The sequence below is a fragment of the Nymphaea colorata genome, chromosome 6 (assembly GCF_008831285.2).
Source record: "Nymphaea colorata isolate Beijing-Zhang1983 chromosome 6, ASM883128v2, whole genome shotgun sequence".
In the NCBI taxonomy this organism is placed as follows: domain Eukaryota; kingdom Viridiplantae; phylum Streptophyta; class Magnoliopsida; order Nymphaeales; family Nymphaeaceae; genus Nymphaea; species Nymphaea colorata.
The window spans coordinates 4,056,628-4,080,515 of record NC_045143.1 but is presented as its reverse complement, the minus strand read 5'-3'; the positions used below and the strand labels follow the sequence as shown (position 1 = coordinate 4,080,515).

At 40.2% G+C, this 23,888-nt stretch overlaps 3 protein-coding genes across 10 annotated transcripts; 1 reads left to right on the top strand and 2 right to left on the bottom strand.

Moving 5' to 3' along the window:
• The first annotated feature begins 2,164 nt into the window (after positions 1 to 2,164).
• On the top strand, positions 2,165 to 5,145 carry LOC116255486 (uncharacterized). The gene is made up of 3 exons (XM_031631325.2): positions 2,165 to 2,820; positions 3,010 to 3,205; positions 4,400 to 5,145. The coding sequence occupies exons 1-3, from the start codon at positions 2,728 to 2,730 to the stop codon at positions 4,945 to 4,947; spliced, it is 837 nt and encodes a 278-aa protein (XP_031487185.1). The 5' UTR covers positions 2,165 to 2,727; the 3' UTR covers positions 4,948 to 5,145.
• Positions 5,146 to 8,396: 3,251 nt separating this feature from the next.
• Positions 8,397 to 16,207, bottom strand: LOC116256747 (uncharacterized). Of its 2 annotated transcripts, none has more exons than XM_031633215.2 (6): positions 15,777 to 16,207; positions 14,715 to 14,842; positions 13,796 to 13,885; positions 12,833 to 12,885; positions 11,911 to 12,013; positions 8,397 to 8,858 (listed from the first exon to the last, which is right to left on the bottom strand). In XM_031633215.2, exons 1-6 carry the CDS (start codon positions 16,120 to 16,122, stop codon positions 8,757 to 8,759), a joined length of 822 nt encoding a protein of 273 aa, XP_031489075.1. In that variant the 5' UTR covers positions 16,123 to 16,207; the 3' UTR covers positions 8,397 to 8,756. The 2 variants fall into 2 exon arrangements, with proteins under 2 accessions (XP_031489075.1, XP_031489077.1); XM_031633217.2 differs by lacking the exon at positions 8,397 to 8,858 and adding an exon at positions 11,381 to 11,554.
• Positions 16,208 to 16,806: 599 nt separating this feature from the next.
• Positions 16,807 to 21,374, bottom strand: LOC116256830 (uncharacterized). Of its 7 annotated transcripts, none has more exons than XM_050078557.1 (12): positions 21,234 to 21,374; positions 21,088 to 21,129; positions 20,939 to 20,977; positions 20,705 to 20,795; positions 20,513 to 20,586; positions 20,288 to 20,422; positions 20,013 to 20,179; positions 19,219 to 19,425; positions 18,577 to 19,147; positions 18,065 to 18,429; positions 17,715 to 17,813; positions 16,807 to 17,449 (listed from the first exon to the last, which is right to left on the bottom strand). In XM_050078557.1, the coding sequence occupies exons 1-12, from the start codon at positions 21,256 to 21,258 to the stop codon at positions 17,381 to 17,383; spliced, it is 1,884 nt and encodes a 627-aa protein (XP_049934514.1). In that variant the 5' UTR covers positions 21,259 to 21,374; the 3' UTR covers positions 16,807 to 17,380. The 7 variants fall into 7 exon arrangements, with proteins under 7 accessions (XP_049934514.1, XP_049934515.1, XP_049934511.1 ...); XM_050078558.1 differs by having other exon boundaries at positions 18,901 to 19,147; XM_050078554.1 differs by having other exon boundaries at positions 17,681 to 17,813; positions 18,065 to 19,147.
• Between the last annotated feature and the right edge of the window lie 2,514 nt (positions 21,375 to 23,888).

The window sequence follows — 23,888 nt, the reverse complement described above, 5'->3', positions numbered from 1 at the left end:
TGTGTTAGGTATTTTTAGGTGCTGTTCCACCACACTTCAACTTATGTATCAATGACCTTCTCTTTTGCAACACATAGAATTGATATCCCGATGATTCAAAACAGGCGCTGGTCATCTATCAACATGCGCTTCCATTGTTGCGCCACCCCCCTTGCAAACGAAATGTATCATACATCCACCGTTAACTTGAAAAGTTTTGATCCTAAGGCCAAATTGGACGATGACAATAGTTGGTGGGGGTTCTGGGTATCCCTAAATTTAAGAAAAAGAGTTTTATTTGGTAAAACCTTTTTAAAAATGGCTCGTGGTCACATGAAATTCTCAGGTTTTTTTCCCAGTTAGGTCAAATTCCCAGAAAATATGAATGACCAATTTTACGTTAATTTTGTGGTTTGTGTGAAGCCCAAAGACATATAACGAAGATCAAAATGACATAAATTAGAAGCACAAACTTTTTTTTTGGGCGTATGGTCATGATAAGCAGTCTGCATCCAACATAAAAACTTAGCAAGTGTGTCAAGTACGAGTCAATCTCAAACACCACAAGCCCACATGTTTTTGAGAATTTGCTAACGTTCTTTTCTGAGTTTCCTTCCTTAAGAATTAAGATAAATTGATTTGTTTCCTATGGTGCTCAATTATCATTCTCCTACATATTAAAAAGAAACCCACATTGCTCCGATCGAGTAGCATGTATATGCTTTATTTTAAGTAAAATCCCACTGTCTTTGTAGAAACAGACCAAATATATTTAAATAGATTGTTTTGTTGCTTATGAAGGAAAAGTAAGGTGAAATGGGACTTGGAAAAGAAGAAAGATGAAGAGATTGTCTTACGCTCCGTTTCTCGGAATATCCCTTCCTACAAAGACAGTGGCCCACATGAAATTTTCTTGTCCGACGGTCATGGCGGGCTCCGCCACTGAGCCAACCCATCTGGTTTATTTATTTCAGTGGTTAGCAGAATGCAACTTTCGTGGTCCTCTGCTCGAATCAATGGATGCAAAAATTAGATTACAACAACGTGTAATCTCTCTAGATCAATTCCGCGAAAATTATAAGAAACAAGTAACGATCGTGATCTGTTTTCTAGATTTAAAAAATGGATTTAATTAGATAAATAATAATAATGGTATTTTGTGTTCGGATCATCTGCCTGGATTTGGATCTGATCCTGCGTATCAGATTCGGATCCACCAACTCAGTCCGAACCAACAGATGAACACCAGCCAGAACCCTTGTGAGCGTATGAGACTTTGCCACGTGGCTGGCAAGAGAAGGGCGTTAAGTCAGTTGTCCTTATCCGTAATCCATGACAATTTTTTTTATTAGACGGGCCCACGTCCACGTGGCGTCCGAGTCAGCACTTACTTTTCTAAATAAAAGGGGATAAGGGGCAAAGTTGAACCGACCCCCCTCAAAGCCCCTTGCTTTCGTCAAATTAACGACTTTGCCATCATAGCCCGAGCGCCCGTGCCTGCCATTGACTTTGGGGATCCCCACTGACTGGGCCAACTCCAACTTTATTAACTTGCTTGACTTGAACGACCTGCTGGTTGGTCTCACACAACCATAACAGCCAAATTTCTACCCTTAATTAACCTAGCATTTAGACAAAATATAGCACCCAGTTGCGACGTCGCCATGCATCTAGTTGTCTCAACTCTTGTGAACATGGCTCGACGGCGAAGCCAATTGTAAGCCCAGAAGGCGAACTTTCCAAAAACATACACACAAGTACACTTTCTTAGTTAAACATTTATAACACGGATATGCCAAACAAGTGAGTCGAGTAGAGATTTGCTACGCCCAGCCATGCGGTGCACTTGATGAACGAAGGAGAACTAAGTCTAAAAAAAAGCGGAATCAGGTTCAGTGATGCCATTGAACCCATGCGATGCGATGGCACAAACTTGATATTTAGTTGTAAAACTGGGGCAGTTAATTAGGACCTAACAATTTTCGGCCAATAGCAATAAAGCGAAAGCCTTTACCGTTGGCCGTAAAAAGCCGACCGGAAAGAGAGGAAAAGGACGGACGATGGGGAATATCCACCACGGAACCGCTCTCTTGGAGTCCTTGTCGAGGACAAAAAAAACGCCCCACAAATGAGCAGGAATTTGGTGGGCTCTTCCTTCCTTTCGATTTAAAGAAGAATCTATAAATAATGGAAGCCTGATCGTACACCAGATCCTCCTTTGGCCCTTCATTTCCATCTTCTTTTCTTTTTCTTTCTTTCTCTCTTTCTCCCCGTCTCTGTTTGGCGTGGCGTCTTCAACTACCCATTTCTTGGACCATTCTGATGGATTGCTTCACTCAGATTTTTCCTTTCTTCCTCTGCTCTTAACCCTCGGGTTTCTTCTTGGTTGCTTGTGTACATAACTACTGAAGTTATGTACATAGTCTGCCACCATCCAACCTTTTCTCATCTTCTTCCTTCTTTTCTGTTTCGTATTATCCCGATTGATCAGTTCTGAGAACCACCAACTCTCTATTTCGATCGGTTAATTATTAGGGAAGAAGGATTTCCCTATTACTTGTTTTTCTTGTCTTCTTCTGCATACCAATTCTGGAAGCGATTCAAATACCAGCCGCTCCCACGAGGAGCGCATCGACGGCATTCAGATCATCGGCCGTCGGAAGGACGAGATTGAGGCGGCTGCATGAAGGAAGACTGCCCTTTGGAGACCATGCCGACGCGGAACTGGGCAGCATCGCTCTCTCCCGGATGGTCGCCAATTTCATAGACGGAACCGACCGGCGGAAAGCCAGACCTGTGGCCGTCGACAACGATTCCGGCGTCTCCCTGAAAAATCTCAAGGTACTGCAACAAAAACCCAGAAACGAAACGAGTCGAACCCATCAAAATTTACATCGATCCGAGCTTTCCCGCTTTGCTACTTCCAATTCACTTGGAACAATATTTCTCAAAATTCGGATGAATCGATCGAACGATCGGTGGGTCGATGAGCTAAGAGGCGGATGTCCTGATCATCTGTTGTCCATGCAGGAACTCGTGCGCTGCACTGACGGGCGGGAGAGGAAGCTGCTAGAAGAGACGAGGAGGTTGGTCGGAGGCGAGCCGGAGGGTGGCGGTCATGGCGATCAGGAGGTGAGGGCTCGTGTCAGGGATGGGCTTTGGAGCTTGGGGTTCAACGCGTCGATCTGTACATCCAAGTGGGACCAGACGCCCCGCTACCCACCTGGTTCGTCCTCGTCGATCTCTATCTTTCTTTCCGTCCATTCGGACCCACTTGCTCCCATGTGGCCCTTGCTCGAGCCTTGACTGTGTCCGCTCGACTTGGCAGCTCAAGTAGTCGGGTCTGGTCGATGGACCAATCTTTTGGTGTGGCCTTGACTTCGTCTATGCTGCGGATAAGCTCAGTGAATGCCCGGTTCTGGTCAAAGGACCCGGCCTAGACCAACTTAATGTTTGGTTGTTTTTGTAGAATGAGTAGAGTCAACCTCAAGAGCTTAGCTAGGTAGGGTTTTTTTCAATGGCATAGATAGCCTTCAAGGTGGAGAACTAAGCTTATCTACTCAACTTTGAATTACTCATTTAAAATATCATTTGGACCACAAATATTCAAAATAATAATTTTCAACGGTTTGTATTACGTGAATTTTTGTGATGTGCACATAGTTGGAAGATGTTAGCTATTGGTTAGTAAACTTGAGTGGTTTCGTCCAAGGGAAAGAACCATTTCTTCATTTTAAGTTTGGTAAGCACTTTCCTGCAAGTTGAAGCAAGCTGTTTACAAACAAATTGTGGAAGATTTGATTTTCCAATCGAATAAGTTTTGATAATTGAATCAAACTGGAAAAACTAAAATGTTTGTTTTTTGAAACCCAAAAGCCACCAACAATAAGAAAATTCAATACTACCAATTTAAAACAACTAATTAGTAACTAAAATGCATTATTTAGTTCCAACACCAAAGTGGTACTGAAAATTTAGATTTCAAATTCTCACTGACTCAAGTTCAATGGTACTTGTTTGCAACTACTTATTATTCGTACTTATCTTGTCAAACTCGTCCGTTTACCATTCAAACAAGGTCTTAACAAGCAACTCAAGCTAACCCACATGTTTACTTGACTCTGTTTCAAATCTTTACCACGACCATAGATTGAGAAGAAAATTATGAGTCAAAGTTGCTCATAATATATTTTTCTTTTTCTGTTCTCCCCAATAAAAAAAATTGTTTTCCTTCTTACAAGGATAAATTATTTGAAGAACTAAACCTCTAAGATCCCCACATAATTATTCCAATTAATCAAGCAAAATAAGAAAAAAGAAAGACTTTTTTGGAAGATTGGTTTCTTTTTCATGAAGACTGGTAGCTTTGAAGTTTGAAGCAGGAGAACTGACGCCTTTGACTATGGCGTGGCGATGACAGGGCAACACGAGTACATAGACGTCGTCATCGACGAGGCGTATCCGCGCACGCCAGCAGCGCCGGAGAACCGAATCATCATCGACGTCGATTTCAGGTCCGAGTTCGAGGTGGCGCGCTGCACCCGCCACTACGCTGCCATCCTGCGGAACCTGCCGGAGGTGTTCGTCGGGAGGCAGGACCGGCTGCGCCGGCTGGTCACCGTGGTCTCCGATGCGGCGGTGAAGTCGTTGAGGAGGGAGGGCATGCACGTGGCCCCTTGGAGGAGGCCCGAGTACATGCTCCGCAAATGGTTCAGCCCCGTCATCCGGCGCGGCCGCCCCGGCCGTCCCCCTCGTGTCTCCCCGTCCCCCCTCGCTGAGTTCGTTTTCGACCACCAAGTTGGCGAAGAAGAAGCCGATGATGACGAGGAAGAAGAGGAAGATGTCGAAGAAGAATGGGAAGAAGAGGAGGAAGAAGAAGAAGACGAAGACGAAGAGAGAGCATGGCGCACCCCGGCTTTTCCTCCTAGAGTTTTCCGTGGAAGGGTCGGCCCTTGGGCTCTCGCCTGACTTCTGAGATTTTTCTTTTTTTTTGGCTGGTTGCACCAGCTCTTAGCGTGCTGAGAGAGTCTTTCCGTGGGATTTTACTTTTCCTTTTTTCGTTTCTATTTGTGTGGTCGCCATTAATGAATATAAGAAAGAAACCATACTTGGTTTTTCATCCACAGATTGCAGCAGAGCGAATATACCGAAGAAGAAAATATTTGATGCTCTCATGGTGTACAATTTCCACACGATTGTCTTCAAATGCGCATCTGTAAAAGAAAAATTTGTACGAGAGAACAAATCCTGTTCTCACAGTCACATATTTGCAAAAATATAAGATATTAAAGGCTCATTCTGATACCTCTACTTTCGTCAATTCAAAGGCGCTAATATGGGGAGCTGAATATAACAAAAAATAATAAATGAAAAATAAAAAGAAGAGAAGAAAAACCAAATCAAAAGAAAAATAGACTCTCTTGACTACTACAGAGAAGAACAAAACACTATCTCTCCTATAGAAATTAGGTTTTGGATGTGTCATCCATAGATTCCATACAAACAAATCAACCATCTTTTCAAAACTCATTAGAAAAGCTCATTTTTCATAAAATCAAGTTTTGACATAGACTAGATGATTTTGTCATCAAGGTTTCGTCTTTTTCCAAGGCGAAACAGGTTCCACTTCTTGATGACAAGAAACGTGAGGTGATAACTAAGAATTATCTGACTAATGGCCGATTAGGACAGACATTTACATGGAAACGAGGTCTTCAGCAAGCGGACCTAATGCCCCCACACTTATCTACAACGATCATGGAAGTTTTTGACAGGTCCTTTCAAGCAAATTAGGACAGAGATTTATAAGGAAACGAGGTCTTCAGCAAGGGGACCCAATGTCCCCACACTTGTTTATAACGATCACGGAAGCTTTTGACAGGTCCTTTCAAGCAAAACATCAGCAACGAAAAAGATCAGATCCCCAAAATTCGTAGAGTTAAGCAAGAGTTGCAGGCTGTCATGTCCGCGGATGACGTTCTCATGATTGCCAAGACTTCCAAGAGGATGGAGGGAATCCCTGTAATCTTGCTAACAGCTCATTCTCAACATTAAAAATGTTTTTGAGGACGTAGAAAGTTTAGCAGACATAAAAGTCAAGAAGGAGAAGTCTGAACTTATCATCGATAGAGCACTCGGATGCTTAGCTGTGGATCTCAGTAATCTGATTGCTTGGCCTTTTGGGTTTTCTGCCTTCTAACCATCTTGGTTTTCCTCTATTTGAAGCGCCAACATCTCATGATCTTTGCATGCTGTTGTTCTTAAAATCAGAGAAAAGAATGGCAGGATGGAAAACCAGATATTTATCTTATGCCGGACGAGTTTGTATCATCAAACATCCAAACAGCCAATAGATGTGTTCTCTATGATAAGGATGAGGAGAGTAACAATCATGTCCTCATCAGGTGCAGCAACGTGCGTGATGTTTGGAGATGGATCACTAAAAAATATGGGGTCCGTCAAATTCCATACGGAGACACTCTCTCGGAACTCAAGAAATGGATGAAAGCCAAGATTCAGGGCAAATGGAAACTAAAGTATTGGAAGATAGACTTTCTAATAGCTTGCTGGCGCATTTGGTGGTATAAAAATAAAGTCCTACACGAGGATAACCCTTTCCTGCTGGCAGCACTAAATGGCCAAGTGGTACCGAAGACCGTTATAAAATTTGGCTTGCTACTGAGCTATAATATGAGGTCAAGAAGAAGGATAGCAGATGAAGGCTGTTCATTAACATTGCCAATGCAAAATCTGCACGATCTTGAACTGTGGGGATGGCAATCTGCAGGTGGGTGGTTGTTTGAGGGTGAGTTGGTGGTCCTAGAAGATATCCTGAAATATCATAAAGAAAACGGTGACATTGTGCACGTGGTTCTCTCTAATGAGGACCTTGTTAGAAGAACTAGACAAAGAAGGCCGAAGGAATTGGCAAAAGTGATTCAGCCGGATGCAATGGCCGATTGACAGGATTGGAATAGACCTTGGCTTTTTCATCAAAGGGCATTTCTGAAGATACTTTTTGTTAATCTTCATGTCAGGTGGGCAGCATAGATTTGTCTTTTGCTTTTGTTGCTTTTCTTGGTGGCTTGTAAAGCTGTGAAGGGCTGAGTCAGACCCTTTTTCTTGATGCCCTTCTTATGAAGATCTGTACTTTTAGGCTCACTGTGTATATAGTTCTGTTCATGAATGAAGGCAGGGGACGTAACCTCCAGCAAGTTTTCACTTCAACTCAAGAGTTGCTATCTCCTGCGCTTCTCTAGAGCGCCGACGAAGGGCACCCATTTATCGCTGCTACTCGGCATAAAAAAAACCAGAAACATAAAACTCACGATCGAAGGTTTATTGTTCGCAATCGGAAAACAAATCGACCTTCGATCGCATCTCTTTCAATATGATTCTCTGTTTTTTAAAAATCTACGTTTGATGATGGTTTGGTTATCATAAGATCCTCAAGTGCGTCATGTTCCAAAGTCTTCGAAACTTCGAGTCCTAGAAAATGGATTGTGCATATCACGTTCGTGGGCCACGCTGATCGAAGCGTGCGGCCATGAGATCAGAGGGAATATGATAAAGAGGACGATAATATGCTTGACAGGATCATTAATGCTCAGCTCGTGACTAGCGTTACAAGATTTCAGATGGATCTATGCTATGATTTAAATTTTATTGACTCTGAAGTTTATGTATTCAGTATGGTGGTGGTCAGAAACTTCTGGAGCATGATATGCCATATACAAATCTTGGGTTTGAAAAGTTCTTTGAGACTTTGTCAATAGGACGCCAAAAAAGCAAGACAGAGAGATCTCTACATCTCTTTTCCTTTTGAAAGATCATAGCAATTATATTAAGAGATCCTCAAATGGCAAATATAATATTCCTGAAACTCTGCGACATTTATATCACGTCCCTATCAAGATAATGACGTCAAGAACTGCCTTCTCTTTTTTGGACTACTTATAATTTTTTACATTTTGCATCTCAGGATTTCTTTGATAAAAGCAAAAAGTGTTGCAGGATCCTTCACCCACAAAATTTCAAGCAGTGGCTTCGGAACATCTACTGGAACTTGGACGAGACATATATGCTTAAAATATGAGTCGGTGGCGTATAATGGGTTTAACTAAATACCAAATCAAGTAAAAGCAAAACGTGGTTTTTAAAGAATCGAACCAAACATTTTTTCCGCATGGCTTTTTTTTTTTTTTTTTTTTTTTTTTTTTTTTTTCTGTTTACCTCGATCGAGTTTGGGATCTCATCCTGCTTAATCAAACAGAAGCCATATCCCCAGTATATGCTAATGAAAAGGGATGCACAAAAACATTAGATGGCAAACTGATGAAGATTTTGGGACTTTTGAGGATCTCGGAAGGTGCTAACTACATAACGAAGAGGTCTGGATGGGGCGAACAGCCTTAATGTATGTTAATCTGAATTCTGAAATTACCATGAAAAAAGTCACGAACACAGATGATTGAATCTCAGAAGGGAACGGATGCCCTCAAAGGAACATGTTCTAAAAGGGACATATACAGCGATTTAGAATTTCTCTGGTGGAAAATCTTATGTCAATTTCATACATAACTTCATTGGTAAAAATGTGGTTGGATTGCTCATGCACGCTTCTGTTGTGTAGGATCTCTCAGCAACCCCAGAAGCAGGTCCCAACTTCCATTCATCGCAAAATGAACAGTAGGTTCAATACCACAAGCATCCAAGATCTCAGGCAGGTCTTTAGTGATATGGCCTCAAACTGGAGTTGATTCCTCAAAACATATCCCTCATTTCTGTGCAATCATATTACTAGAAGCACCTGCAGAAAATCCCATGTTCGACATGATTTCCTCCAAGCGCTTTGCATTTGTCAGATACAGGTATCCAATCTACAAAATGAAATAATTGTAATTTCAGTGCTAAAGGAAATGCATCAATTGAAACAGGAAATAATGTGGACTGCAGCTTCTGACGAACGAAGCAGATTAGAATGACAAACTATCCAATATAAGGAAGTCTGTGACTATGAATTATAGAGAGTGCAAATGCCTTCAGTGGAGAAATCACAATGTTCTATTTTTCATAAATAGAGTATTAACTTCAATCTGTAAAAGCATCACAGTGAAAAATGGAGAACAGGGAGATGAGAAACGTGAATCAAAGGAGGAGTAATTGATGCCAATTGATGCAGAAAAAAACTAAGATTAAGGAATCAACTAAACTAAAAACTATGCTTAAACTAACTAAAAGCTAAGCAAAACAAACAAAGAACAAGAACGGCAGAAGAAAACTAAGAAAACACTTCATTTCTTTAACTTCTTCACCACCACTTACAAAATGACCCACGTCCCTTTATATAGAAAAAGGGATGGATTTCGGATCTGGGTCTATTTTAACAAGTACTAAAAAATCTAATTAGATCCATTACATGATTTGATTATGCTTCCAACTTGCATCAGACTCCCCTAGTTGGAGAAGAGTCGCCCTCGACGAGTTTAAATCTTTCATCTTGCCAAAATTGGATCTGTTGAACAAAAGGACCAACCATTCCCCTAGTTGGTGATCTGTTCACTTCTCGTGAAGATGATCAAGGTGGCGACTAAGGTGGTGGCCTTGGAGAAGAAACACAGGCTTGGATATGATCTAAAGGCATTCTTGATTCAAATTCAGTCTCAAGTGATGGAAAAAACGAGTTTGGATCCAAATCTGGACTCTTGTACCCGTGAATTGGGCGATATGGACCTGAACCGGGTCCAAAACCTGGTTTGGTTTGAACCGGTCCCAAAAGGAACCGGTCCAAGCCCACGAGCGCCTCGAGCGGCAGCTAGAGGCGCTGCTCATGGTTACCCCTTTCCGCCTCAAACAGGGGCGGAAGGGGCAAACCAGAGGGCTGAAGAGCGGTGCCCACCGCCACCGCCCCATCTTGTCTGAATGGGAGAAGAGGCGGACGACGGCTACCTGTCACCTCCAGTCCGCCAGCAGGCTGCGATTCCATGGGCGGTGCCCATTCGAGAGGCGGGGGAACCAGGACCTTCACAAAGGCAGGAGGCTGAAACGTGAAGATGTCGCCGTTGCTGGTTGCAGTTCCCACACCATGCCCACCGGGAGAAGAAACCACCGACATCTGCCACGCCATCGGCCGAATACCCACGCCGATGGCAAGGTTTTCTGCTGGAGGGGACGTCTGTTCGATTGAGCGATGGTGGGTGAACGGTGGTGGCGGGTGACTCCCCCTACCCCAGACGTCGGCGGAAAGAAGAGAGATGGGCGGCGGCCAGACGGACGATGGCGCCACTAGACTTTGCTCCACTGGTTGAGGAGGATTGCTGGCGACGTCCTTTGCACCTCCACCAGCTGGAGATGTCTGCCGCACTTCTTCCAGTGCACAGGAAGGACCCGATGCCATCGATGCTCCCTTTGCCGGACATGGAGTTTTCATCTGCTCACTGATGGGCAGGCCCAGGAAGATCGGGGCTTCTGCCTGACGATGGGAAGAGGACACAACAGATTTTCCATCTCCTCTGGTTGAAATCAGGGGAGCTTCGGTGGGGAGCCCAGACGCCGGATTTGGTATGCCTGCCAGCGATGGAGCTCCAGCAGAAATCCCCCCCGTTGTTGCACATTTTTTATTATCGATTCCGCCCAAAGCCCCAACGTCTCTCTCTAAGGGATCCCATGACTGCTCGCGTGTTCTAGTTCCAGCTTCAGAAACGCCCATGGCCCAACTAACATATGTAATAGCAAGTCTATGAACGATTTGCCTCTTTTGCAGAGCTGGACGGAACATTTCTCTGAATTCATCCATTAATCTATCGAGAGAGACTCCCAATGCATCCACTCTTGTCGTAAAAGCAGCAACTTCTTGTCTTAGACAAGATAAATCAGATTCCTGCCTTGCTACTGTCAGCAGCAAGGTTTGGTCTTTCATGGTTGTAAAATCCTCGCTCTGATACCAATTGATGCAGAAAAAAACTAAGATTAAGGAATCTTAGTCTTACTGCACTCACAACTAAACTAAAAACTATGCTTAAACTAACTAAAAGCTAAGCAAAACAAACAAAGAACAAGAACGACAGAAGAAAACTAAGAAAACACTTCATTTCTTTAACTTCTTCACCACCACTTACAAAATGACCCACGTCCCTTTATATAGAGAAAGGGATGGATTTCGGATCTGGATCTATTTTAACAAGTACTAAAAAATCTAATTAGGTCCATTACATGATTTGATTATGCTTCCATCTTGCATCAATAAGCCACAAGAATAATACAATTTGGAAGATAAAAGTTGTTCAGTGAGGATTTTCAGAAGAAGATGCAATGATTATTTTCTACCCCTACCAAGAACAATATCATATAATGACAAAACCCCAGTAGCATACAAGGACAATAATGATCTGATGATTGGAAAGCAAGAACTACTTCATACATACATATATACGACCAGAAGAAACAAGATAGTTCAAACCCAGGTTCTACAACTAAATACCCGGCCATAAGATGGCCATAAATGCTTCCTTACTATTTCAGAGCATTCAGATTACCAGTGCCAACCTTATGAAGTATCACCTGTAACATATAAACCCTGACAAAAAAATTGTGAGTAACGCGATGATGACTTACATTAACCACAACCAGCATAAAAATCCAAGAAAAGTTATTGGAGACACACATTCTCCACGAAAAATATTACAAACAAAACACACATTTGCAAGATCAGCTTCACACCTAGGTCTCGAGGGAAGGCCCTCAAAACATAAAAAGCAACACTCAAGTTTTTCATGATGACAAAATAATGATGCATTTAATTTCACATACCGCTATAATATTGCACAAAAGATGCATAAACAACATTAACTGTCCTTCAACAAAAGAAAATCATGGTTCCAAGATAAGAATACACAATATATATAATACAGACAAGATGGTAAAGGAACTAACAAGGGTTTCAAGTGATGACGCCCTCTTGTAGGTTGATACACCAACACGTTTTATAGCCTTTGTTTTTCCAGACTGTACATTTTTCCCCCATCGAACAACATCCCTGTACCCAAGTACAAAATGAGCATCATATTTTAAGACACATCTAGCACCAAAGAGAAAATATATTTACTGTTATCTAAAGAGTATATCATATAAAAAATGCCAAAGACAGAAACTTATTGTGACAAAGGCTAAAATAACAAAATGATGGAACAAACAAATTGCAAAAGCAGGATTGTCTGATAAAAAACAAACTGGTTTCCAACAAAGACTAGCCACATCTAGCACCCAAGAGAAAATATATTTACTGTTATCTGAAAGAGTATATCATATAAAAAATGCCAAAGACAGAAACTTATTGTGACAAAGGCTAAAATAACAAAATGATGGAACAAACAAATTGCAAAAGCAGGATTGTCTGATAAAAAACAAACTGGTTTCCAACAAAGACTAGCATTGACTGCAATCAGTTTTCTTTTTCAATAGCAGAAAACCATATCCTGGAGTACACAACTTATACAGCTTTTTGATATTTCACTAACATGAGAACATTTATGGTGCAAGTATAGACAGTGCCACAGTTCAGATTACTTCTAGCTACAAAAAAATCAATAGTGTTTTCACTTTTCACCAGGCCAATCCAGAAAAGAAATTGAACTAGGCAATCTTTACCCAGCGAGCGCTTGGTCCTGGACCCCTATATTTTCCTTTGTCATGATAAGGAATGAAATATCAAACGGAAATGCAAAGATAGTTGATTGACAAGAAAATTCCTCAATATTCTCTTTATCCTCTTAATCAAGATAAATCACCATGCTAAAACTAGCAACCATTCAGTACCATCCTGAAATACAACCAGTTATCTCGCACACAATATTACCGTTCATCATCAGTTAAGAAGCCATCCTTCAGGAGTTTCTTCAATAACATGTCCTGAATAAATGATACAATAATGATTAGAATTCAAGGAAAAATATACTCAGTATCAGGTGATCAGCAGATAATTAAAGGATATGAAAATAAGCACTCAGAAAGACTTCCCTCATCTACATAGGGCAGCTATTAAAGCTATTAATTCATGTAAGTTAAAACCAAAATCCTCTAAGAAGCTAGATATCGATACAAAAGACCTAATATGATATACCATGCTCTTGTATACATTGCTGTATGTTTGATAAAATCATACAAGCAGGGCAGAAACAACAGTGTTCTTCATAGAAGAAAATGTCAATCAAAATGACCATGCCGTACAAAAGACAATTGCAAACAAATTGACTAAATTGGCTATCTCAAATGAACTAAAGTTGGCTGCTAAAATCATCTCAAAAGGATTCATAAATTGGGAAATGGTTTAACTACAATATACCATGTCTAAATGAATGTTGAGTCATCATACGATAACAATGATTTCTTTTAGGAACATGGTTAGTGACAATCCTATGTATGCAAGTATGCATTGAGACACCATTCACCACTGATCGGTTCAATTGCAGTTTAACTAGAAGAAATAAAAAAACGTGTATTTCTAAAACTTCCATTTGAAGCATTGCACACATTTAGACAAGGGTCCGAACAACAATTAGAGAATCTAGTGTTGCCAGAAAAGAAGTTGCATAAAAAAATGAAATTTTAAATGACAACATAGACCAAGATACAGTTACAAGTCAAGAGCCTTTAACAAAACAAGCCAGTAAAACTACACAACTAACAATTTCAAGCTTGGCCTTCAAAAAATGTCAAAATGAAACTTGCAAGCAAAAACATTCCCTGCACTTGCAATACAAATTTATCAAATTTGAACAAATAATGCGTTTATTGGCACGGCAATTCCCTGTTTATGTACCTGTGTCTCACAGCGCACCACTGCCATCACGCGACTGTTATATTCATCAAGAGCTAAAGGTGGGAACAAGAAGTGGCGCCGAGCATACAACTGCATCCTTCATCAGAAAGATATAAGAATATAAACAGGTACGTTATCAATAAGAACTCACTCATTAAAGTTGCAAAACATGTATAATAAGATCGGGGACTCAATAGAATTAATTTACTATGATCATAGAATAACAGGACCCTTCAAATTACATATCTCACTGGTTCCAAGAAAAAGACAATATAGTCGATGTGTCCATTCCTCACAATACTGAATGAGAGACTAACTACATAATTACATATAAAACTGAAAAAAGCTCTAAGCTTCAAATTGGTACATGAAAGGTCAAATACATTTGAAGAAATAGCATTTTTTATAGCAAATTTTTGTAGATTCAGTTTCCCAGAACCACAAACCTATATTAAGATTTTCTTGATTGTGGATTCCATTAACTATCATCAGATGAGCAAGTGTTTGTGTTTCAGGTGATGAAATAGGCAGCCAAACAATAAGCCTGGAACCTCTTTGTTAACTCGAAAATAACCAATGCAAAAAAAAAAAAAAAGATTATGGAATAAATTATTAAAAAATGGACAAAATGAATAAGGCATAAGTAAATCAGGGATCTAGCCTCTGATGATTGAGAAAATCAAACATGAGCAATATAAGGAACAGTTTCTTGTACAAAAGGAAATTATATACATAGCAAAGCAATAGCAATTGGAAGACTAAAACATCAATAAGAGAAACACAAGGAGGCCAACAGTTTCCAAGCTACAGGAGAGCAGCAAAGTCCGAAGTATACATAAGAATTAGACATAAGCTTTCTCTATTAAACACACAAAAGTGTATTTCAACAAGATATCTACAAAATTGAAATTGAACACACCTCATAGATGCAATCGCCAAGATATGCAAGGGACTCTGCATTGTATATGGTTCTAGGCTTCTTGTTTTTGACTTTTGGAGCCACTGGCAACCACGTCTCATATCCTAAGTACAAATTCTCCGACTGCTCTGCTAACAAGAAAGAAGTAGCGGCCTAAGTGAAAAAAGAAAAAAAAAAATTACAAAAGTATGAAGGGAACTAATTCCAAAGAAAAGCACAAGCAAATGTTCACCACGAAGTCCTGAACAACATTTTGTTTATGCAGATGTGCGCATGTTGTGCCAAAAACAGTATGTAATAAATTAGTCATTGATGCTAACGTCCAGAACAGCTGTTTTCCTTTTTCTAAGTGTATGCTCTCATATGACATGAAACATAACTTAGACAATTCCTTAGAAGAAACGGGCCACAGAGACATCCTTAAAAATGGAATATCAACATGGACAGTGCACAAAATGCTCTAAGAAGCCAAATTGTAGCATTCGCAAGTCATATATTTTATTTTACCCGACATTTCAGTTAACAAAATGAATCTTTGATATGTTTCGATAACTAATGGTTGACGGCAGAATTTGCTCCGGAAAAAAATGTATCAGCAACTTATATGCCAGGGATAGTGAAGCTTCTGACGAAGTGGCGCCCCTTTTGTGACACGATATTCATACTCCCCACAACATAAAGGCCTCCAAAAGGATTGACTACCATGATATCTTTAGGTGAGTTATCCCCTCAGACAACACACATAGTTAATGAAGAGATAACTCAGGATTAAAATTTCACTCTAAGCTGAAAGTTTCACCTTATTTAGAGGGATTATTCCCTTAAAAAATTTAGCAAAGAAACATGTAATATCTTCTAGGCGATTTATCGCCTCGGAGAACACAGACAGTCTTAATAGAGAGGTAAGTCAGGAAAAAATTTCTTAGACAGCACAGACAGACTTAATAGAGAGACAACTCATGACAAAAATTTCACAGGCTTAATAGAGAGATAATTCAGGACTAAAACTCCACAGACATGCTTAATAGAGAGATAATTCAGAAAAAATAGAAATAGAAAGACCTTGTTGGCTGACAGCAGCAGCAGCAACAGCAGCGTGGGAAGAAGAGGTGCCATTAGGCGTCAGCAGAAACATCTGCAAGGCATAGTCCATTTTGACCTTGTTAGCGACCGCCTTCTGGGGAGGCAGGTTCTTGGTTGGTAGCGCACTGGTTTTGGATGGTGGAAGAGGAGAAGGAGAAACAGTGGTTGGGGAGTTGAGAGTTGAGGTGGTCGCGGCCTTCGTCCCCTTCGACGACCTGGTGGTGGCGAGGAGGAGCTCATCGTCGCCCAGTCTCCAAGAGGCCAAAGGCCGACCGACATGAAGCGACGGCTGCAGTCCCAGCAGACCACCGAACGCACACACCATCTCTCTCTCCCTCCCTCACGCTCTCTCAATTTGCAGCAGAAGCAGTTCGCCACTCCCCCCCGTCGCCATGGCTATGAATGGGAGAGACCGCTTGGTAGCAGCATTCAGATAGTATAATCTTATCCGACCCGATTTGTTTAGTCGTGTCCGGTTCACTGTTGCGGACTCGTAGTATAAGGCTCTGATATCTGATTAAAATGCAGATTTAGAACCGAATAAGGAACTTTCTGCAAACTGGGAGCCAATCAGAGCACATCGTATCGGATCCAAGTCTAATTTGACCCACTTACATTAAGCAAGAATGAGGATGAAGACCTCCGGATCAAGACGTGAACGGTTGAGATCCAGGACCATTGGGTTTTGCAATATTTTCGGTGCTCCAAATCCATCCAAGAACGAAGGGTGTCACTGTCACTTTCAATCCTGCAACAGGAAAAACTCTCATGGGGGGATCATTTCGCTGCGAGTCCTGAACCGAACACCAACCTTTTTAACCAATATTGTTTTGCCCGGCCATTTTTTAAAATTGAAAGAAGAAAGTTCGAGGAGAAAACTTTGAAGTTGAACTTTCCTTCCAAGAATTTAAGGTGAAGTACGCTCCAGGTGAAAGTAGCACACCCTGGTAGTTATCTAAGTCAGCCGATGTGCAGCCCTGGTGATGGTGGTGGTTTTCTTTTGGTGTAATAAAAGGACAAAGAAAGAGAATATTGCATAAATATGTATGTAACTCGAGGTACAGAATAAGAAGTTACATCGACATTAATAGTTTACCACACAATTATACAAATAGGCTCTCTGTACAGCCATTGATAATTACACGTTCGTGAAACAGTAAGATCTCCATTTTGATTTTTCAACTCAACAATTTGAAGATCATAGCAAATTCTGCAACAAGCTACTGGCGCTTATGCCACGATCGGTGGCATCTATGATCACTTGCACCAATCAGTCAAATGAAGTACCGCAGAGTAGGATCTGAAGTAGTGCAAGTAAAGTTGACTTTTAAGCTCATGTCTCAAATATTTGAGTAGATTGACATTGGATCTGCAACTGAATGTTGGATCTATCAGTTCAGCGGAGATGTGGATTAACAACACTCTCTTTCTGAAGATTCTGATTGAACTTTCGGTGAATGATGGACGTAGATGCACACACTCATGCTGCTCCAAGAACACAGCCTCTATGTCTTGAGCATAAAAACGTAAACAACAAAATTTTGGCATCCCTTCACTGTTACAGAGAACGGTTTTCTGACAGGCTACCTTGTCTTTCTTCCAATGTTAAAAAAGAGTGTTCCACAAGCCACTACCATTGCAACTCCTATAGTCTGCGACAGGACAAAAGAAAACTGTGATTGAAACTCTTAATCACTGCTTTTATGTTAAAAGTGGACAGTGCTGATGAAGGTGAACAAAGATGGTGGCTTGTCGTACATGTGTTACTGCAAGAAATTAAACAGCCTTAATTGTCAAATCAAAATTATCTAGTGAGTGAAACTGAAGAACAATGGTGTGCAAATTTGTTAAGACTGAAAAAAGGAAGGCTAACCAAAACATACATCTTAAATCAGATCAAACGTCAATTAGTCAGACCTGTTTGAGGAATCCATCCAGCAAATATAGTGCGCCCATCAAATTATCAGGACATGTTTTTTTCTGACAAGAAGAATCTTTAATGTTCTCGATGAAACCCTGTGCAATAAATATAAAGAGGGAAGATTATACTTCAATATAATCTATCTTTAAATTCTTATGCACAAGCACATAAATGATAAATCTCTCCAAGTATTGCAATATATATACATATATATGAAAATATCTGTTTTCCTTGTGGATTTGAAACCCCTAGTTGGAAATCATATATAGAAGTTGCGTTTCCTGAAGACAACCCTAAGGATATCCACAAGACATGCATAAGCAAACTAGCGTACAGACATCATTACCTTATTGGCTGCTTGAGTTCCATCTGATTTTTTCTGCAATGTGCAATTTTCTGAAGTTCTATAGATCTCTGCCAGATTCTTCACTTGTTCATTTCCAGCTGTTAGGCACAGGTATCTCATCTCACCACAAGTGATGTAATCTGTAAGACTCTCAGAGACTCGGTGCTCCACTTGAGGATGCATTGCAAGTGATTCCTGATACTTATTTGGAAACCAATAGAAAGGTAAACTCCCCACACTCTCAACCATTTGGCCATTATTTATGCACTGGTGACTGCAAAGTCCCAAATGAGCAACCTGTCCAGTTTCATCATCTACTGTGAACTGAGGTACGTCTTCACCATTCCGTAAAACAACTTTGGCACCTACAGATTTAGCATCGCACAAATTAGTTGATTGAAGCAGAGTGTCACCCTTGTAACTTCTACTCTCATTGATGGTCAGTTGTGGCTTGCCACAGATTAAAGACCCAATTTCCAATATTTTAGCTGGCAAAGGTTCTTGATTTGAACCTTCAGTTTCAGCATCATGAGTTGAAGTTGATCTTAAGGGAACTTTCTCCTGCAGAAGTACATCAAAGGGAAGTAATTTTTCAGGTGAATAGCCTCCCGTAACATTAACATGGACATCCACTTTACTAGATTTGAACTCGCTGGCTGATTTTGATCTAGTAAAAGAACTCTCTTTTTTAAGAGGGTTTTGCAGAACTGATGATGCTTCAATGAAACTAAATGTTTTAGTTAGTTTTGCATGTTCTTTCTCACTCGGCTCTTGATTTGATTTCTTGCGTCCATCTTCCATTTCTACAAAATCTTGAAAACAATGTGTATCTCTACCATTTCTCAATGCTTGCGCCATATGGAACTTTGTTTCTTCATTTCCAGTTTCAGTTCCGAAGTTGCTGTGTTTGTCTGTAGTGTAATGCTTTGGTACATCAACTTTATGTAAAGCTCCTGAATCCTTCTGGATCATGCTTGACTCCTTTATTCTGCTTTCTACTTTCCATGAATATTGTGCATGTGAATCTGCCTCAGCCATGTGGAACTTTGTCTCCAATCTTGAAAGTTTTGCACGTTTTTTTTCCTGCAGTTGGCATGTGCATAACTTAGAACCAGTTCAACACCAGCAACAGTCAAAACATAAGACTTACTTACCGTCGATGTAGTGCTCTCGAAAGCTTGTATCATTTCTTTGACCTTTCTCAGCTTTCCTTTTGGAGTAACCTCTGGCTTAGACGACTGAGGCTTATCCATCTCGGAGGCAACACGATATGGTTCTTCATGCTTAGACAAGTAGCCAGCTACATTATCTTCACAGTTCTTGACATCGGAGGACAACGGCGGAGTTGTTGAGCTTGACGACTGCAGTTTAAGAACAAATATTAAAGAAATTTTTTGAGAACACCAACCATGCACAAAAATGTCGCTTGTATCAGGTCAATGAAATTGTGTTGTGAACTGAATTATCTCAACTACACTGCCTCATATTAGTATCATACTTTGTCTATGAAACTTAGTCTATTCTGGCAAATCGTATAGAAATCTGGTGGTGTATAACTCATCATTGGAGCAAATATATCAACAAGGATATTTGTAATTAATTTACAAAAATGAAAAAGGAAAACCAAATTTGAAGAAAGTTCGCTGTGAACGGAAAGACCACACGGATGAGGAGAGCCGATTAAAAATGACTGGCTTGGAAAGGTCATCGGACGCTTACAGACAAAGCAACACAGACCATAATATTCTCCTCTAAATTTATCAGGCGAAAAACCTAGTGCTATTGAAGATCATAGATACGTAACTTTTTTAAGTATTTGAGAGGCGATAGGATTTTTGATGAGCATCCTGTTCTGTTGTACCAACATGATCTCAATCACTTTCATTCAATTTGAACAGATCCCCTAGAGACTAACAAGCATTAAGTAACTGCAAAACCAAAAGACTACCTGGTCAGATGGTAGAGAAGGTGATTCCAAAACAAAATTCTGAGGACTTGATATTACACCGGGTGCTAAACTGAAAGTTTCATGGTCAACACTTGGAACCTTCTCAACACAAACTTCGGGCAGACTTTCCTTAAGGGTTCCCTCTTCTTTCTTCTTCAATGCAGCAGCTCTCTGCCACATATATGCACAAGAGAAGAAGAAATAACGCATATCAGCTTATTGTTGAACAAACTATTCACAGAAATAACATAATGCACAATTCAGGTGAAGTATACGTTCCATGGCCCGAATTCTCTGTTGCTCCGCATCAGACAAGACGAATTGCAGCTTGAGGTGCACTGAGCCACCACCCTTGAGTGGGAACATGTCGTCCCACAACCCCTTTTCTATTATAGAATGGCTTCTAATATCTGAAAAGCAGATGGCCCGAAACCAAAATCAGTAATCTATGCAACGTTTCAAGATATATATATGCCAATCGCAGCAGTAAAGACAATTACCAGCTCGACCAATTTCATTCTCATCGCAATCAAGAACAGAAATAGTCAAATTGTCGCGGAGACTAAACACCGGGCTGAAAATAAAAGCACACAGTATGTTGGATTGAAGAATATACAGCATTTCAACTTTACCAAAAAAAGATGATTGCGAGACAACACTTTTCTTCTCTGTTCTTCTCCAGCATTACTTACAACGAGAAATCTGATGATTCCCAAACTATGCCACGCCTGTTTCCTTCTGCATAATGAGGCTCCGTTCTGTATTCTCTCTTTCCATGAGAAACTGTACACCAACAAGAGCACATCAGACCCCCAAGAAATACATTGCCCGTCAAGTGAAAGGAAGAGGCAAAGGCACCCAATTTAAAACAGAGAAATAAGCAATAGAGAAACAGAAACTGAAAGAATGAACTAGCAGATATGTACCCTTCACCAACACCGTATTTGCTTCTCCCGGTGATGATGCTACAAACACAAGGAGAAAAGATCGGCAAAAGACAACAAGATTATAGTGAGGTGAAAAGGCTAAAGGCGGAAGAAGTGCAGGAAACGTAGGGATTAGCCTTCAGACTTACAAGTTGATGCAGATGGAAGCTGCACCTCCATCAATTCCAGAACTTGTCACATAAACGAGAAGGAAGCACTGTTTTAGAGAGAGAAAGTCCACACAATGGGGGAAGAGAGAGAGAGAACGAGAGAGAGAGAGAGAGAGATTCCTGACCTGTGACTAAGATGGTCCCTGGCATCCAGGAAGCAATGGAGGGGAGCTAGCTTCAGCACTGCGAGAGGAGTTGCCCGGACCTGCGTGTCTATTCGGCTATTCCTGTGCCTCTGTGTTCATCCACGTTAGTGTGGCTTGGGAGTGACCGTTGGATCAAAGCTTCCACAGCCACCACAAATATTTGGCACATATAAAGAGCCGTTCAAATATTTCAATTTAAGCACAGTACGTTCCTGAAAACGCCGAATAGAGACCTGCCCCTTAAGATCTTTTCCTGTTATCCACATTAGACCATCTTCCGGACAAGGAACGAAACCGGAAGAAGCACATCCACTGACAATAACGGCTAAAAATAAGCCATTGATGAGAAAATATCGATTAATTTTAGATATATTTGAAAAAATGAAAATTTCCAAACATTTAATTTGAAACCAAGCCCGGACAAATTTATGAATGACAGCCAAAATACTTGCAGATGTCTCATTCCGAATTATAAGATTGAAAGTTTTGAGTTTTAGTAGTATTGTGGATCACCCTATCAACATGATCAGAATGGAGACATTGAACTTGTGAGGCATTCCTATCCACGAGGAATATCTTGAGAGAAAATATATGATAAGATATTCACAATTTATTCCTTTTATTTGGCATTTGGTGCTATTTATTTATTTTTAAATTGACAAAAAAATATCCTCATCTTTTTCCATACTTTGGCAGGCCTTCAATTGAAAAACTTTCAGTAGTTTGTTTGACGATCCAGCTAGAAGTGGCAGCATCTTGCTGATATTGCACCAAAATTTGGAGTTTCTTCAAAGAGATATTAAAAATGTTCCGGGAATTGAATGGTTTCTTAGAGATTAATAAGAGAATTAGCCTAATTAATTTGGATTGAAACAGTTAAACATTAGAACTTATTATTGGTTAAATCATAACAAAGGTGTACAATACATAAGCAATCTAATGTGAACTTGCACACCAGTTGTATCCTTGTCTTTTGTTATTCATACTCATCCCCTTCTCTATGTCAAACCCATTAATTGGTTTATCGGGGCAATCAAGCAGGTCTAAGAGATCATAAAAATCAAATCAATCATTGTGATATATACCTACAAGAAATGAAACTATTAGTTACAAGGCATTCATGTCTCTAAGCACAAAAGTCAATATATACAAACAACTTTTCCTTTTTTTTCTTTCTTTTTTTGGGGTAATTTTAACTAAGAGTTTTTGCGCACTCTTTATATACATATATATATATATATATATATATATTGAATGGTGACTCTAGTTTTTTGGAGCCACTCAACCATCTAATTATGACCTTTTGATCTATCATGATGAACAGTTCAAAAAAAGAAAAAAAAAAGATGACATTTACTTTATCTAGTATCATTTTTCACTTTTTTTCTTCAAGTTTTTCTGTTAACCATCCATGCACATGAGATGGATAGTCTGATTAGATGATTGGACAACTTTGAATAAACTAGAGTTGTCTTTCTCTCTCTGTCTATATATATATATATTGTTGCTTTCATTTCTTAAAATATTGTTTTTGGAATAAGAATAATGACTATTTTACAGACATAAAGTAATGGTGTATGTGAAAAGGGAGCATATCATGTACTGTTGCTACTAGGCTATTATCAAGCATAATCGACCACAAGGTGATCAAGAGAGCATAAAAGTTTCCATTTTAGAAGAGGTACCTTTTTGAAATATCACCAAAAAAATGAAAGGAAAAAGCAGCCTGCTGGCTAAAAGATTAATGGTCCGGGTGAAGTCGGATCAGATGGGTCGATTAATATCGGGTTAATAGGCTGGCCGAAAGCCGGCCCAATTAAGAGGGTGGCAGTCCCATCCTGCATACACACGCGGATAAAATAAAAAGATATATTAAGTGCCAGCATTGTTAGAGTTGTTGTAATTAGTCAAAATTTATATTTACATATAACATGTATGCAAATTGAATCACAACTACCAACATTAGTCTTGTCAACCCATACTTCTTAATATACTTTTTTCTTAATTTCTTCTCATCTTCTAGATACTAAATTTACTTTGGTATTTATAATTCGAGTCTTGATTTTTCTATTTATCTTTCTCTTTATCGGATACAATGTTTAATTTAATAAATTAAAGAGAGATGAGAAGAAAGAGAGGCAGACATGAGGGGGGTAAGGGAGGGACTCAACGCAATCCCTCAGCCAAACTTGAGTACCGAACTTAATTCAATCCGTCCAGAGGGTAGCACCCTCTCAGGGAGGCAGACAGAGACAGTAAGAGAGATAGACGCATCATGCATAGACCACATTTACTTATCATTTGTCCAATAAAACTGCAGAATGAGCTTGATTTCGAACTAACTTAGTGAAAGAAGGGAGTGCAGAGGGAGTTCATAACGACAGAGTTTACCTCACTCCTGTGAAGTGAGATGAGAGGTGACAGAGAGGAAGTGAGCACGCAGAGCTTCGAGCATGAAGCTCCATGCAAGAAAAGGCCCTGTGTGCTCACTCTCTTCTGTCACCTCCAAACTTGAGTACCGAACTAAAATCTTCCCTTCAGATGATGCGACATTCCCTCAGGCATTCTGAACACATAGTCGATCAACAACAGCGCTCGCAATCTGCAACGTCGGCGTAGCAGGTGTTGTGGGGA